This window comes from Nanorana parkeri, unplaced genomic scaffold (assembly GCF_000935625.1).
Source record: "Nanorana parkeri isolate BGI_ZX_2015 unplaced genomic scaffold, ASM93562v1 scaffold216, whole genome shotgun sequence".
Classification (NCBI taxonomy): Eukaryota; Metazoa; Chordata; class Amphibia; order Anura; family Dicroglossidae; genus Nanorana; species Nanorana parkeri.
The window spans coordinates 1,512,551-1,527,978 of record NW_017306484.1 but is presented as its reverse complement, the minus strand read 5'-3'; the positions used below and the strand labels follow the sequence as shown (position 1 = coordinate 1,527,978).

Below are 15,428 nucleotides of genomic sequence, written 5' to 3'. Positions count from 1 at the left end.
AGGTGAGCAAACCTGGTATGTGTTCGCTCACCTCCCGATCTACTGAGCCGACCTGTGACAGTCTCATTGTCACAGGTCGGCTAGAACTATGAGGTGAGTGGAAATCACTCATCTCTTAGTTCTCCTTTTAATGTCACTTTAGGTTCAGTGCCTTATCACAAGTAACAAACTGTAGGAAATCTGTCCTTGAGTGTTCTTGTAAGTGCTACCTGTTGTAGTTGCTGCCTGCTAGCTGTAGACCCTCTTTAATAATATATCCAGGAAAAGATTTTCAGTTCAGTGAAGAATTTATATAAAACTATGCTAACCCAAGTCCCCAATAATGTTTAAGGCCTGGTTCACACCTTTCCGTTTTGTAGCGCGTTCAACGCCAATATATACTTTTGGCTGGTGAACTGTTCGGTGTATAGGATGACATCTGTATCCTGCTCCTTGTTTATAGGCAGGATCCATGCCAAGCGTATTTCTGGAGCCAAGCTGATCTTTTATGATCTACGAGGTGAAGCTGTGAAGCTGCAAGTGATGGCCAATTCTAAGTAAGTGTTTTACATGTAAAAAGTAATTGCGGTGCTTCGGCTGGAGCAGTCTTGCAAATGGGTAATGGCGGTCACAGTGGAAACGTGCGTCTAATGACAACAGTACAATTTCATGCAGGGCATAGAGTGGCAGCATTATCACACATATGCAGGAAGTGTTGGGAAGCCTGAATGTATGATATTTTTTTTCAGAGAGATAGGCATAAAATAATTCCTACCTAAGCTAATATTTAAAGTGACACACAGGGTCTCTTTGCATGTTAAAGAATACCCCAGATAGAAGAGGCAATGTACTTGTCTTTCTAGCAGCCCATTTGTTGCAGTGGTCGGGCAGCAGAGAAGAAGAGGCAAGTATTCGACCGGCCGTATTTGTTGAATACCGGTTTCCATCAACACATGCAGGAGTTCCTCTCACTGGCTCATATGTCATTACCGGATGCATGAGCCAGCCGGAGGAAACACTGCATGCTTTCCAGGAAACGCATATTTGACCCATCTGGCTGGGTAGGAGCAAAGAGGCGGCATCTCAGCAAATTGAATATGAGGATTTCGATGCACTTTAACTGGCTTTTCTCTCTAGTCTGTAACACATTCAGTGAACAGATTGGAAACTAAACCCAACAAAATGTCAGCCTTTGTTTAATCTGTCATTCCTGGGGAAGCTCACTGTTCTTGTGATTTGACTGATGTCTTGAATAAAAACAAGATGTGAAGCTAGTGGAAGAGCTTTGTAGATCTTGTATAAAGGGATTTCATTAGTCATTGCCATGGGAATGATTAGCAATATCCTGCATGTGTTTTATACTTATGTATGGCCTTTCAACGACTTGCACAAGCTGTTGAAAATATTTAATGACTCAAAACCGGTTCATACTGTGTAATGATCATATCATCCCCAACCCAACAGATTCTACAAATCCGAAGAAGAGTTTATGGCAATAAATAACAAGCTGCGCCGAGGAGACATTATCGGAATTAGAGGGAACCCTGGGAAAACCAAGAAGGGAGAGCTCAGTATCATCCCTAAGGAGATGACGCTGCTGTCGCCTTGTCTGCACATGCTGCCGCACCTGCACTTTGGTCTAAAAGACAAGGTACATCACACCGTTCTGTTTTAATAAACATGTCATAGTTTGCAGTATACTGTGTGACTGTGTTTTTTTTAACCTGCTTTGTTCACTGATGATTTTCTATTGCCCAGAGTTACTTGCCATTTCAAAAAGGTGTACTCAGCCATTGATGGAGGCCTGAATGTTCAGGTTCAAGGCTTTCACCATACATGATCATCAGTTTTTCTTTGCTTGTCTTGCAGGAAACCAGATTCCGACAGCGTTACTTGGATCTTATTCTCAACGACTATGTACGTCAAAAGTTTATCACCAGATCAAAAATTATTACCTACCTGCGCAGGTTCCTGGATGACTTGGGGTTCCTTGAGGTAACTAATCTCATCTTCTACATCATGTTTAACCTATGTGCCATTTTCACACGTGAGTGATTCAGCCTTCAGGCCAGTGAGACCCCACCACCAACACACCCATTGGTCTTCCCTCTATATCCAACCCCCACTGTACACAATGCAACTCTTAGTGTCCATGCTAGCAGTGAAATGGCACCTCCAATACACATAGCTATCCTCTCTACATCCTTTATACTATAGAGTCCTCTTCTTTGTATAGGCTGGACTATATGACTGGCCAGGAAGTCAGGCGCTGTGTAATGGCGGGCGCCCGGCTCTGATTTGCCCGGCATGGATCTGGCTTCCCGGCCAATCAGGAAGCAGGACGCCGCGTCATTACAAGACGCCCAGCTTCCTGATTGCCAAGAAAGCCGGCTCCATGCTTTCTCGTTATCTAGTGATGAGAAGCATGGGAACGTCTTCCCTGCTAATCGGGAAGCCGGGTGGAGCGTCTTTACACACCGCCTGGCTTCCCGGCTATTCAGGAAGCCAGGTGGCGAGTCATTACATGCCGCCTGGCTTCCTTAATGGGACTTTCGGTATCGGCGAATAACGGAAAAAAATATCGGTACTCGATACCAAAAAAACGGTTTCGGTGCATCCCTGGGATAGACCATGTATTATGAGCAACTTTGCATTCTATGTGTTTCTGTTGATAGATTGAAACTCCAATGATGAACATTATTCCAGGAGGTGCTGTTGCCAAACCTTTCATCACACATCACAATGAGCTGGACATGGACCTGTATATGAGGATCGCTCCTGAGCTCTATCACAAGGTAAGCATAACATGTTCCCAGAGCTAGAGGTGTGGGGTGAAACAGGATGGGTCACAGAGTTTATGTACAGATTCACTGAATGTGGTATTGTTGTATACATCAACCTCTTCATGTGCATTTATGTCTTGAAATACCCCTGTCATTTTCCTTTGGTACTGCACAGGCTCCAGCAGATGTCCCAAAAATTACTGGAAATGTTGATTGCTGGCACTGATACCTGTCTCATGTTCCTTTTGGCCAGTAAGGCCACTCTTCATGATATGCCAAAAAGGAAGGATTAGGGGATAGCGATTTGCCAGCAAGTGTCCAACTTGTTAATAGTGGCAAGTTTGAAGTGGTGCTAAAGCCAATTAGAAGCTTGTTTTTAAAGTATTTCAGTACACCCCTGAAAAAACCCCAAAACAGCTTGGAGCCTTCTGTAAAGCCTATTTTAACTTGCAGCCCATGAATGTAAGGCCTTGGGGTACTGACAGGTTTGCTTAACTTTAGTCTATTACATGGTTTACTAGAGAAAAGGATTGGTGGGTCCGATCACTATCGAGTATGGGCAGGAGTCTACCTGCCTGTCATTATCTGGCAGCAAACCTGCCTAAACTCTGATGTTCAAAGGGGCAAATAACAACAAACTAAAGCGTAAACCAGGATTTTACTAAGGTGGCTTTTACCAGTGCTAATGTATTACAATTATCAAATGTTTCCTACAGATGCTGGTGGTCGGTGGCATTGACCGTGTATACGAAGTGGGCAGGCAGTTTAGAAATGAAGGAATTGACTTGACTCACAACCCCGAGTTCACGACCTGTGAATTTTACATGGCCTATGCAGATTATCACGACCTCATGGAAATCACTGAGAAGCTGCTGTCAGGTAAGACTTTGCCTTAGTATATTCAGCAGACACTTGCAGGGTTATTCACAAAAGGGTGAAGAGTTTGGAGAAGGCAGGAGAAGTGAACAATCTAGGACAACATAGCTGATTTGGAAATAGTTTTCAGTTCAGCTCACTTTCCAGTTCAGCTATGTTGCCCTAGATTGTTCACTTCTCCTGCCTTCTCCAAACTCTTCACCCTTTTGTAACTAGCCCTGTTAGTTTTTATTCAAGGCCACCGTGCTTTTCATAATTTGAGTTCTTTATAGTAGTTTACATCTATAGTGTAGTTTTGTGAAGTGTTCTTTATTCTTGTTGAAGCCCTTTATTCTACCTGGGTAGTACAGCTCCCACTGTACTCCTGAGCTCACACTGACATCAGTGAGGCTGCTAAGGATAGACTCCAGCGCCAGTGTCTTGTCTCCATTGCCTATGTGCACTTTGCTAATCGCAAAGCCACAGTATTATACTTCAACAGAGCCACGTTGACCACATGGGTGAAGGTCAACTTGACAGTCTCCTGTATTGCGGTCAGCAGTCCGCTCTAGATCCTTTCTCGGACGTCTGTTTCCTCTTGGCAGTCGCCGCTTAACCGTGGATCCCTCGCTCTGCAGCTTTAGAAGCAACATATAACTCGGCATCAGTGGATCCGCACATGTTGGTGTATTGGAACAAAAGTATAAAACAAAAGGAATCACAACTTAAGATTTAAATGTTTTGGAATTCGGAGGAAATAATTCTATTGTGCTTCTCTTGCAGGGATGGTTAAACACATACATGGTTGCTACAAAATCACGTATCACCCTGAAGGACCTGACGGACCTGGCCAAGAAATAGACTTTACTCCACCATTCAAAAGAATCAGCATGGTGCACGAACTGGAGAAAGTCCTGGGAAAGAAACTCCCTCCAACAGACCAGTTTGAGACTGAAGGTAATGGAAGCTAAAACTGATTTTAATATTAAAGCCCTCCTGTACTTTCATTTTTAAATGAGCTAAATACATTACAAAAAGTGTTCAATGTCCTGCAGTCCATTTTTTTTTTTAAAATGATATCCATAGCCTTAGCTGAAAATTCTGTCCCCTACCAGCATGGTGTGGAGAAGGTCCCTTTCTGTCTCCGTGGAAGCAGTGGTCTCTATGCCCCTCTGCTGCTGTATTTGCTGCAAGAAATCTAATTCAGAGGTTAACATCCAAGTTCATCTATTGGGAATAGAAATGCATATTTTTAACTTTATTACTACTCTAAACCCTCATTTTTTTGCATATATCTACTGCTAGCAAGCAGTAGATGTATGCAAAACGATAAAAAAAACCTTTTGCGGAGCATCTGAACATCTGAAAAGTCCTCGGCTGGCCGCAAAGGATCTTTGGGCGGGCGCATGCACAGTTCAGATGTTCGGCCAGGAGAGGAGGAGAGACACAAGGTAAGTGTATGGAGCAGCGTGCACCCGCGTAGACACCGTGGGACATGAGCGAAGAGGAGGACAGAGGAGTCAGCGCTTGATCAGAAACCCGCACCAGTGCTGGAGGGACAGCTGAAAAATACAGGAGAGAAGAATTTCGGATTAAGAGGCATCATTTATGCTAAGTCCTTACTTTAGCACGTCGGGGGGGACTCTAGCCTTTATCACTTTAAGGATAGGAATGTTTAGTTATTTGACCTGGAACAGGTAGGCAGCAAAAATGAAGTCCTAGCAAAGTTGGAACTCCTGGTCTGCTTATTGTGAATGTTATTAAGGATTGGAAAGATCTACCAAATGACCAGGGCAACAGGATATTTCCATGCATTTATGAGCTCTGCTGCAGCATCCATATTATAATCAAATCATAGTCCACTTTAGGGCCTCTGGGGGGTCCAAAGCCTCTTTGTTAGATGCAGCAAGCAGACACACAAACTGCAAGGGGCTTTTCTTGCCATTTTATTCCCTCCTTTACTTGTAAGTATTTGAACGGCGGTCTATAGCCTTGCCCAGAGTTGCCCTTTTTAAAGGTATACTGTTAATGAAGTTTTGATAATTTTGTTATAAACTGCATTTCTTTTGCTTTAGGATGCCGCATTTGAGTTTACTGTCATATTTTCCTTTCTTACTGGACTTTGGTATTGATCAGTTATTTGTTTTTAATTCCAGCGACCCGTAAGATGCTAGATGAAATCTGTGCGGAGAAGGAAGTTGAATGCCCAGCTCCGAGGACCACCGCAAGGCTACTTGACAAGGTAAGGTTTCTACTATGCCTGATCATATTGGAGTACTAGCAAAGATTAAAACGATGACAAAACATAATGGGGGGGGGGAATTTATCAGAACTGGAGCAGACAAAAACTGGAGCTGATGTGCATGGCAACCAATCAGCTTCTCTCTTCAGTTTGTTCAGTTAAGATTTGAAAATGATACAGAGAAGCTGATTGGTTGCCATGTACATCTGCTCCAGATTTTGTCTGCTCCAGTTTTGATAAATTCCCCTCAATGTATAATTTCAAAGGAGTTTACCCAGCCCACAGCAGTGTTTTGGCTGTTGAAGATCTTTGTTGCACCATGGCTGGAAAAGGGTCCCAGAAGGAGGAACATTGTCTAGTGCTGGATCAATACATTTGCTTAAAACAGAATTCCAGCTTAAAAAAAAGAAAAAGAATAGCTCAACTTAAAAACAGAAAAGCTGTTTTTTTTGTTTTGTTTTTTACTGCAATACTCACCTTCTGCATAAGATCCTCTCTGCCACTAGATTTTGCCAGCATCAATTAACCCCTCTTCCTGTGAGCCTAAGCTGACAGGGATTGTCCCCCCTGGGGGTACATCTAAAAACCAGAAGCCTTGCTGCACTCCTTACCGGAACATCAGAAAAACCCGTGCAAACAGGTGGGTGCTTGTAGTGACCACAGACGGCACAGAGAAGAAATGATGTCACCAGCACACCATAAGAGTAATTAGCAAAAGTCCATTTAGTGACACATTGCCATTCCATACAAGTATACATAATTTCTTCCCTGGGGGTACATCATCGCAAAAACTTGGGCTCAAAGTATAATTGCACTGAATGGGGTCCCACAAATTTTGTAAACTCTGTTCAGTGCTGGAGTAAGGACCTCCCTCACCCAACAGAGGAGGAACTACAAGGTCACCAGATTGGCCTGAAGACTGCTTTGTCCGGACTTGGGAGATTTTTCCCTTCAACAAATAGTGGAAAGCCCCGACATGCCCTCCCTGATGTAGAACGGTTAATGCCCTTTGCTTTCAGTAAACCCAGGAGCCATCGGTTCCTAGACTTTATCAGAGCCAGACCAAGGCTGCCGCAACACCGGAAGCTGCTTGGTTTAGAAGTTATTTTTGTTACCCTCCCAACCAATTATAATCGAATGCAGTGTTTCTCAACCTTGTTTTCTCTTTTTTTCAGTCACTGCACCTTTTAAAAGCATGAAAGATATAAAGTTTCTTCCCCTCTGCCCCTTCTGTCCATCACAAGACCCCTTCATGTAAGACTTCAACCTCCTCCCTCTCTTAGCAAAAATTTGAAGACACCCCTTGAAAAAGCCAGAAGGCACCCCGGGATGCACCCTGGTTGAGAAAAGCTGCTCTAATGTGTCATATTCATTATTAAACAAACATGGCCACTATGCTGATCCCAGCCGAATAATTATTTGGTCTATGGCTGTGACGTGTCGTCGGGGCACTGTCACACTGGCAGGCTACAGGGGCACTGTCACACTGGCAGGCTACAGGGGCACTGTCACACTGGCAGGCTACAGGGGCACTGTCACACTGGCAGGCTACAGGGGCACTGTCACACTGGCAGGCTACAGGGGCACTGTCACACTGGCAGGCTACAGGGGCACTGTCACACTGGCAGGCTACAGGGGCACTGTCACACTGGCAGGCTACAGGGGCACTGTCACACTGGCAGGCTACAGGGGCACTGTCACACTGGCAGGCCACAGGGGCACTGTCACACTGGCAGGCCACAGGGGCACTGTCACACTGGCAGGCCACAGGGGCACTGTCACACTGGCAGGCCACAGGGGCACTGTCACACTGGCAGGCCACAGGGGCACTGTCACACTGGCAGGCCACAGGGGCACTGTCACACTGGCAGGCCACAGGGGCACTGTCACACTGGCAGGCCACAGGGGCACTGTCACACTGGCAGGCCACAGGGGCACTGGCAGGCCACAGGGGCACTGTCACACTGGCAGGCCACAGGGGCACTGTCACCCCGGCCAGGCCACAGGGGCACTGTCGCAAAACACAAATCCTGTCCATGTTTCTTGCCGTAGTGGCTGTGGTTGGGTACTGGTAGCTGGAGGGAGCCTGGAGCTGCTGGGAGGTAAGATGCAGCTTTTATTAGCAGTTGGGATTAAAGATTGGATGGAGGGTGCTTGGAGGTGCTTAGATTGATACCAGTTGGACCCACTCTTATATCTTAAAAAATTTCAATTCTTTACCATGTTTCTTTGTGTGTTTCAGTTGGTCGGTGAATTCCTGGAGGTCACATGCATTAATCCAACTTTTATTATTGACCATCCTCAAATCATGAGCCCTCTTGCCAAATGGTAGGATTCTGACCTGATCTTTTCTGGAACTTTTCCCTTTTGATAATGGATTGTTTTCTCTACTGGTGACCCTAATGTGACATTGTTCTTGTGTGCCAGGCACCGGTCAGAAAAGGGGCTGACGGAAAGATTTGAGCTATTCATTATGAAGAAAGAGATTTGCAATGCCTACACTGAAATGAACGACCCTATCCGGCAGAGGGAGCTGTTTGAAGATCAATCTAAGGTAAAAAGTGACTCGCAGAGGAAAAATTCCTGATGGAACATAAGCTAGATTGACATTTATTAAAGTATATCTATTACCAAAGCCCAAACTGTAGCATGTTGCAGCGTACCAGTCCTTGGGGCTTGTTCGCACCATGTCCGTATCATGTCCAGACCAGAACAGTTTGTTTCCCCGACCAAAAAAAGCATCCCAATGTATCCCTATGGTATTTCTGGGCTCTGTTCACACCAACGCTGTCTGTTCCGGACCAGGCAAAAAAAAAAATACTGCTTGTCTCATTTTTTTCTGGTCTGGAACGCATCAAAAACACATGCGAACGCAATGGACCACACCTGAAAGCCCATTTTAAGCTAAAAAGATATTTTTCTGTACTTGCAGTAAAGTACGTAGTCACACATGCAGGTTGCTACAAGTGATCTGGGCGGCCGCACAGATTGGGGGTAATTCAACTTTCCCAAATTTGCCTGGGAGGTGGAATTACCCTTTAAATGGCTGGGTGACATTTGAAGGTCCTATTGTTATTAATTTTTCCATTGATTGTGCTGTGGGGTATAGGCTGCTGCCCCAAGGCCAGGTTCCTCAATGCGCCCCCCTACCCCCACAACCACCCCCCCCCCCCCCCGATGGAGAATGGCAGACCTGCAGATTGCATACAAGTGATCTCGGTGACATCGCTGGGATCACTTGTACATAACAAGCGGCGGCTTCCTCGCTTCACATTTAGCTCTGCTTGCCCAAAGCCGGGCTAAATCTAGAAAACACCTACCCACCTGGCATCCGGAACTACATGTCCCGGGCATCGGGAGATAGGAATTCCACACCCCTGCTGCCCCTCTACTCCCTGCTGCCCCAAGGCCTAGCCTCGGCCTTGTGGGAAATCCGGCCCTGGGTATAGGCTGTACAGACCAGCACAGAATACCCTTTGCCCAGCCACAGATACTACCTCTTAAAGAGAGATCCCAATGTATTTTTATGCCAACATAAAGATGTTCAAATCTGATACAAACTGTTCTCTTTGGCTGTATTCCAGGCCAAAGCAGAGGGTGATGACGAGGCCATGTTTATCGATGAAAACTTCTGCACTGCTCTGGAGTATGGGCTGCCCCCTACAGCTGGTTGGGGAATGGGCATTGACCGCCTTACCATGTTCTTGACCGACTCTAACAACATCAAGGTACGTAGGATTTGATGGAACACTTGGATGGTTTGTGGGCTTGTTCTGTTCCCAGTTATCTAATATCCACCTGTCCATTCTTCCAGGAGGTGCTCCTGTTCCCTGCCATGAAGCCAGAAGACAATAAGAAAGACCCGGCACCCAGCCAGAGCTCTGGAACATCTGTGTAACCTCATTTTATCTGCTTTTAGGGTGTTTTTGTCTGTGGCTCTGTCTGCACCTAGATGCAGCTCATTCTACTTTATACTGAAAATAAATTATGAAAATGTTCCACGTCTGGAATGGTCTTATTGGGGTGTGTGTGTGGTGGTAATGGAGGGCGGGGAGAGGCACAATATATTATGCTTATCTAGATCCCTGATTAAAAGACCGTTTTGCTCAACTGCCATTCTTCTGTCCAACCAGATTGGCCATATTGGCTATGAGGTGCTCTCATTAGACAAGGGGAATGGCAGTTGTGGGGCTTAGCCCTGGAGTTGGAGAAATTGGGCCTCTCAAGGCCTCATTCACACGAGAATCGGCCGCCACGTACAGCTGCGTGCACGGCCGTATCAGGCAGCTCCTGGGAAGGACAGTTGCTGCGGTCCGATTGGCTGTTTCCAATAATTTATACAATGGAGAGGAAGGGGGCGCTGTGACAGAACGGACGAGCAGTGAGGGAGGGAGAGGCGCCGGCTGTCAGATCCTGGCCGAGCGTCTCTCTCTCCTCACTGCTCTGCATTAGTTAGTGACAGCGGCTCCGTCCTCCGCCCTCCCCCGCCGCTGGTTCCTTTACTTCTCGGATCCCCACTGGGGAGAGCAGCGGGGATCCAGAGAAGCGACGGGAGGAGAGGACATGGCGATCTACCAGTGATCGCTACGCGATCGACTGGTAGATCGCGATCAACCTTGTGGGCACCCCTGCCCTAAGGGATACAGGAAGTATATTGCGTTCCAAGTTATACTGCCACCTACAGGAAAATTGGACACTGGCAAACAAAAAACAAGCCAGCCCAGGATAAGCCCTCCTACTACCAGCATGCCTCAGTTTTTTTTGCTTGTGTTCTAGGAGGAAGGACATCTTTTCTTCACCTCTGCATTGCAAAAGACAAACCTATGTTGCTGGCAGTATTTCTTTCTTCTCTTTAACTTTTTCTTCAGTCTTGCATTGCCGCATGGGATTTGTAGTTTCACCAGAGTTTGAGAGCCGAGGTTGCCTACCCATTATCTAGATCAGGGGTAGCCAAACTCCGGCCCTCCAGCTGTGGTGGAACTACAAATCCCATGAGGCATTGCAAGCTTCTCACAGCCACAGACATGACTGCCGGAGAAAGATGCATCAAGGGATTTGTAGTGTCACCAAAGCTGGAGGGCCGGAGTTTGGCTACCCCTGATCTAGATGATCACATGTTGCTGCTGCTGATCGTTAATGATCACACAATGCTAAATTGTTTATGACCAAACACAAAGCTATATAGGTGTACTCCGGCCTAACCTTTTGCAGGCAATTGAGAGTAATCAGTTGTAACACAGGAGAGGACCTCCTACTACTAGTACGCATTACTGTAAATTACCTTCAAACCTGCATCTTCTCAGTATAACCCTTTAAACCTGCAGCAGCTATCTTGAACCCCTCCCCACTTCATTTCCTGCATAAACGGCTTCAATCTTGATCAGTCCTCCTCTCCTCTTCCTAATCTGTACTGTCCTTGCCTGTCTCTCAGAGCTATTTACTTTCTCTGCCATCAGTCATTTTATTGTTGCGCTTAATGGGAAAGAACAACTCTTCCCAATCCCTCTGCATGCATGCTCAAGCAATTGATAAGTAGAGTGCATAGCTAAAGTCTGACACGTGCGTTCAATGCTATGCTGGGGATGTGTTCTTTCATATAAATGCAATCCAAGGCAGAATGCTGTGAGATTTACAGGAGCCTGCCAGTCCCTCCCACCAAATGCAAAGAGCAGCAGATGGACCCAGTGATGACGTCACTGGGTCACAAAATTGCTAAATTTTGAATTTCATATTGATTGCGGGTGATTACCTGTCTCTAACCACAAGTAAGTCGCTCTGAACACGGGCAGACTGCTGTGGCCGCTGTCTGTCATTGCTTTGTCCAGGCTGAGTGGCCACAGCGGAACATCGCCACCAGTGATTCCTGCTGCAGCAATCCGCACCCAGGCCTGAAAGCTTCGTGTGCATTAAGCTTTCATGAAGTGCAACTGAAGGCAAAACTTTTATAGATGAGAAACCTTCCAATCAGGGGTGTCCCAAGGCCGGGTGTCACCTGGAGCAGATACTGGGTGACACCCTGCCATGATGTAATCGCGCATGCGCGGCTATCTTTGTCATACCTGCCGGCTGTCATCTTGGTGATGGACGCTGGCAGAGAAAGGAAGGGACGTACGCCGGGTTCCCTCCTCTCTCCTGAAACTCATGGACCGAGAGCCCGACTTTTCAGAGGGGGTGACACCAAAATGACTGTCGGTCCTTTTGGTGTCACCCCTCCAATGGTGTCACCTGTGTGTGGGCCTCACCGCCCTTGTGACGCCACTGCTTCTAATGGGATCCTGTAGGTGTCCCGCTGCATTCCTTACCGGGAACCCCTGGAGATGGGTGCTGCAATGACCGCAGATGGCACAGCTGGAATCACTGAGGCAGCAAAGTGTCACCAGAAACAATGGTCAAGTGATCGCCCTTTATTGACGCATGTTGTCACATTGTAGCAATGTTTCGGGGCCACGCAGGGTTCCCTTCATCAGGTTCAGTATGACACAAGTACAAAAATTAATCAACAATATATATACATCCATCAGATATCTTACCCCAATAGCAAAGCAGTAAAAGCACCAGCTCCCAACCCCTGCAATGCCATAATATTTAAATACATGTATCCAAATCATACATAACAAATAGTAAATCAGTATATGTGAGCCCAAAGCAATGTTCCTGTGTGGGGGCACAAATCATAGGACCACATTGTTCAATACTGCGGCCGGCAGATTGTTGCGTCACACCATTTTGTCTGGTGTGCTGGTGACACTTTGCTCACTGATCTTCCAATGGGGACACTAGTTCTGGTGACCCTGCTGATCACCAGGGATTTTCCTCTCTTTGGAAGGATTTCCTCTCACTTCTTGTAGCTATCAGACAGGAAGTGACGGGAAATCTCCCCAGTGAGCCACAGATGGCAAAATATAAATAAAAATGAGGGGTTATAACCTTGCCTTACTCTATCCAAAACTTTTTAAAAAATACAAGTTTTGGCTTCAGTTCTACTTTAATTGCTAAAGTGCATAGTAGCTAGTAGTATTGGTTGGAAGTGGAGGAAGAGCATTAGATTGTAAACTCCTTTGTAGCTAGGGACTGGTTTATTATATTGCACTGCTATATAAATACAGGGATCTAGTAAAATAATCATATATAGACGGAAATTGAAGGTGTGCTTGTGTATAAACATTTTTGATAACACGTTAATCATTTGGATGCAGTTAACTCTGTAGCTGCAGAAACCATGTGACCGCTGTAGCCGAGCAGCGCTGTGCGTTATGGGAGTTGTAGTCCTGTGCGGCCTTCACTCCGTGAGTCATATCCACAACCTGCACTACATTTCCCAGAATTCATCACTCACCTCGCCCGCTATTCTTTTACTTTCCGTTTCTCAAGTCGGTATAGCGGATACGCTTTGATAATGGTGGAAAGGCCACTTCAAGCTTCTCTTGTGAGAGGTTAGCAGACGCTGGCCTTCAGTTTTCCGGAAATACTTGAGCGTGTCAGGCCGAGGGTGACGTAATCAGGAAGGCGACGAGCCTTGGAGCAGCATGTCTGGGTAATGAATGGAAGCAGATAAAGCTACAACTACAAGCATGCCAGGGCAGCTGTAGTGCCTCAGGATGCCTGCACTTGCTCTGGGCTATATAAGGAGAGCTATTTTGTCCCAGCATGGCAGGTTGTAACACCATATATTGTCCTGGCTTGCACTGGGCCATACAGGGACAGCGGTCCCCGCCGCAGCTCTAGAGGCACTACAAGTTCCAGCATGGCAGGATTTAAAGTTGAACTCAGGCCACAGAAGCTTTCATTTAAATATATTCCTCAGTAGTCACAAAGCATATGAATCCACGTTGTATACACAAAATGCCTTTCCAAACCCAGATATTAACTTGTTACAGTAGCAGTGACATCATCACTGTGCTGAGGGCAGAGCTGTGGGAGGGACCCAGCAGGCCCCTCCCACTACAGGCTTCTTGCAGAAAACTACAAGAAGGGGCATAGACAAGACCAGTCACCCTGCTCAAGGAATAAGAGCAGCAGCAACTGGTCTTTATGACAGGAAGCTCCACGTTTCCCACTGGATTACTGCACAGATCTGGAAGAAATAGACACAACACATAAAGAAAGCACATGACATTAAGACAATATTAGCTTATCCCGGAGTTTAGCTTTAACACCACAGGCTTTCCTGGCCTGTATTGGGCCATACATAGATAGCTGGCAGCCCCCTCTTTTTTATTCTGCAGGGCCTCTGCTTTCAGAAAATATATCATTAAGGGTTTTTAAGCTGTTTTCAAGCCAAAAATTCAGATTTTATCATCTTGTGCAACAATTAAAAATTAGCTCTGTACGGGAAGTGGTTAAAGAGAAATTCCAGATAAAACTGATATTTCCGGTCTGGGTGGTCAGTGATGGGCAGGATAAGCTGTTCTTTGATCTCTTATAGACCACCCTGGGGGAATTTCCCAACATTGGTTTGTACCAACTTATCAATCCGCAATCCTTCAGTCATTTGTTTATTATAGGACCACCTGGGGGAATTTCCCAACATTGGTTTGTACCAACCTGTCTATCCGCAATCCTTCAGTCATTTGTTTATTATAGGACCACCTGGGGGAATTTCCCAACATTGGTTTGTACCAACCTGTCTATCCGCAATCCTTCAGTCATTTGTTTATTATAGGACCACCTGGGGGAATTTCCCAACATTGGTTTGTACCAACCTGTCTATCCGCAATCCTTCAATCATTTGTTTATTATAGGACATCACTGAAGGAGTGTGACATCATCATTTTGGAATTCTGGGGGGGATATCCCGTCGTTGGAGTCCCTGAGAATACTACTGAACTACCCTGTTTCCCCGAAAATAAGACCTACCCTGAAAATAAGACCTAGTACTATTTTTGGGAATTGCTAAAATATAAGACCTACCCCGAAAATAAGACCTAGTTGTGACCATTCCCAGGGCCGGTGGTGGCAAAAGGGAGAACTTGAAGAGCCGCGGGAGAGAATCAGCGGTGCCAACGAAGCCAGCGCTAGAGGAAGCGAGGCGGCAACGCAGGGAGCAGAGCCACATAAGCCGATGTTTCTTCTATAGCGCCGGCTCCTAGCGGAGTGATACCAAATGCACTCCGCCTGTGATGAATCGATAGTGAAAGCTCGCTTCGCTCATTTCTGGCCAGGGATTGGTTAACAAATTGCTCTTGGAAAGGGACGGCACCCCTGATTGCCCTGATCACCCTATTCTTGACTTTGGCATTTTGGATTATTTAATTTGGATTTGCGTTAACTTTGGATTGTTATACATTAAAAAAATAAGACCTACCCCGAAAATAAGAACAAGTGTGTTTTTTTGAGCCAAAACAAATATAAGACAGTGTCTTATTATCGGGGAAACACGGTATATGGTTTGGTTGGAGTCGGCCTTTCATCCTTTCGCTGCTGTCACTGCCATAAAGCTTACAATGGCGGCGGCAGCACATGCAGACTTGCTTAAGCAATCGGGAGCTTGTTTACCCTTATAAAGCCAATTGTCAGCTTTCTATTGGAAGTAATTTGTATAGCCACCAGGACATGCCGCGCCCCCCCCC

At 46.0% G+C, this 15,428-nt stretch overlaps 1 protein-coding gene across 2 annotated transcripts in view; it reads left to right on the top strand.

The window, feature by feature from the left end:
* KARS (lysyl-tRNA synthetase) overlaps window positions 1–9,856 on the top strand; it is a 29,426-nt gene extending 19,570 nt beyond the window's left edge. The window contains exons 1-11 of one of the 2 annotated variants that reach the window (XM_018555890.1): window positions 410–536; window positions 1,444–1,630; window positions 1,849–1,974; window positions 2,655–2,774; window positions 3,479–3,641; window positions 4,401–4,574; window positions 5,774–5,859; window positions 8,102–8,187; window positions 8,287–8,413; window positions 9,444–9,587; window positions 9,674–9,856. In XM_018555890.1, the coding sequence (XP_018411392.1) occupies window positions 412–536; window positions 1,444–1,630; window positions 1,849–1,974; window positions 2,655–2,774; window positions 3,479–3,641; window positions 4,401–4,574; window positions 5,774–5,859; window positions 8,102–8,187; window positions 8,287–8,413; window positions 9,444–9,587; window positions 9,674–9,757 (1,422 nt within the window). In that variant the 5' untranslated portion in view covers window positions 410–411 and the 3' untranslated portion in view covers window positions 9,758–9,856. Of the gene's footprint in view, window positions 1–409; window positions 537–1,443; window positions 1,631–1,848; window positions 1,975–2,654; window positions 2,775–3,478; window positions 3,642–4,400; window positions 4,575–5,773; window positions 5,860–8,101; window positions 8,188–8,286; window positions 8,414–9,443; window positions 9,588–9,673 lie in introns of those variants that run through there. The other variant, XM_018555889.1, reaches the window with a different exon arrangement.
* The last annotated feature ends 5,572 nt before the right edge of the window (window positions 9,857–15,428 follow it).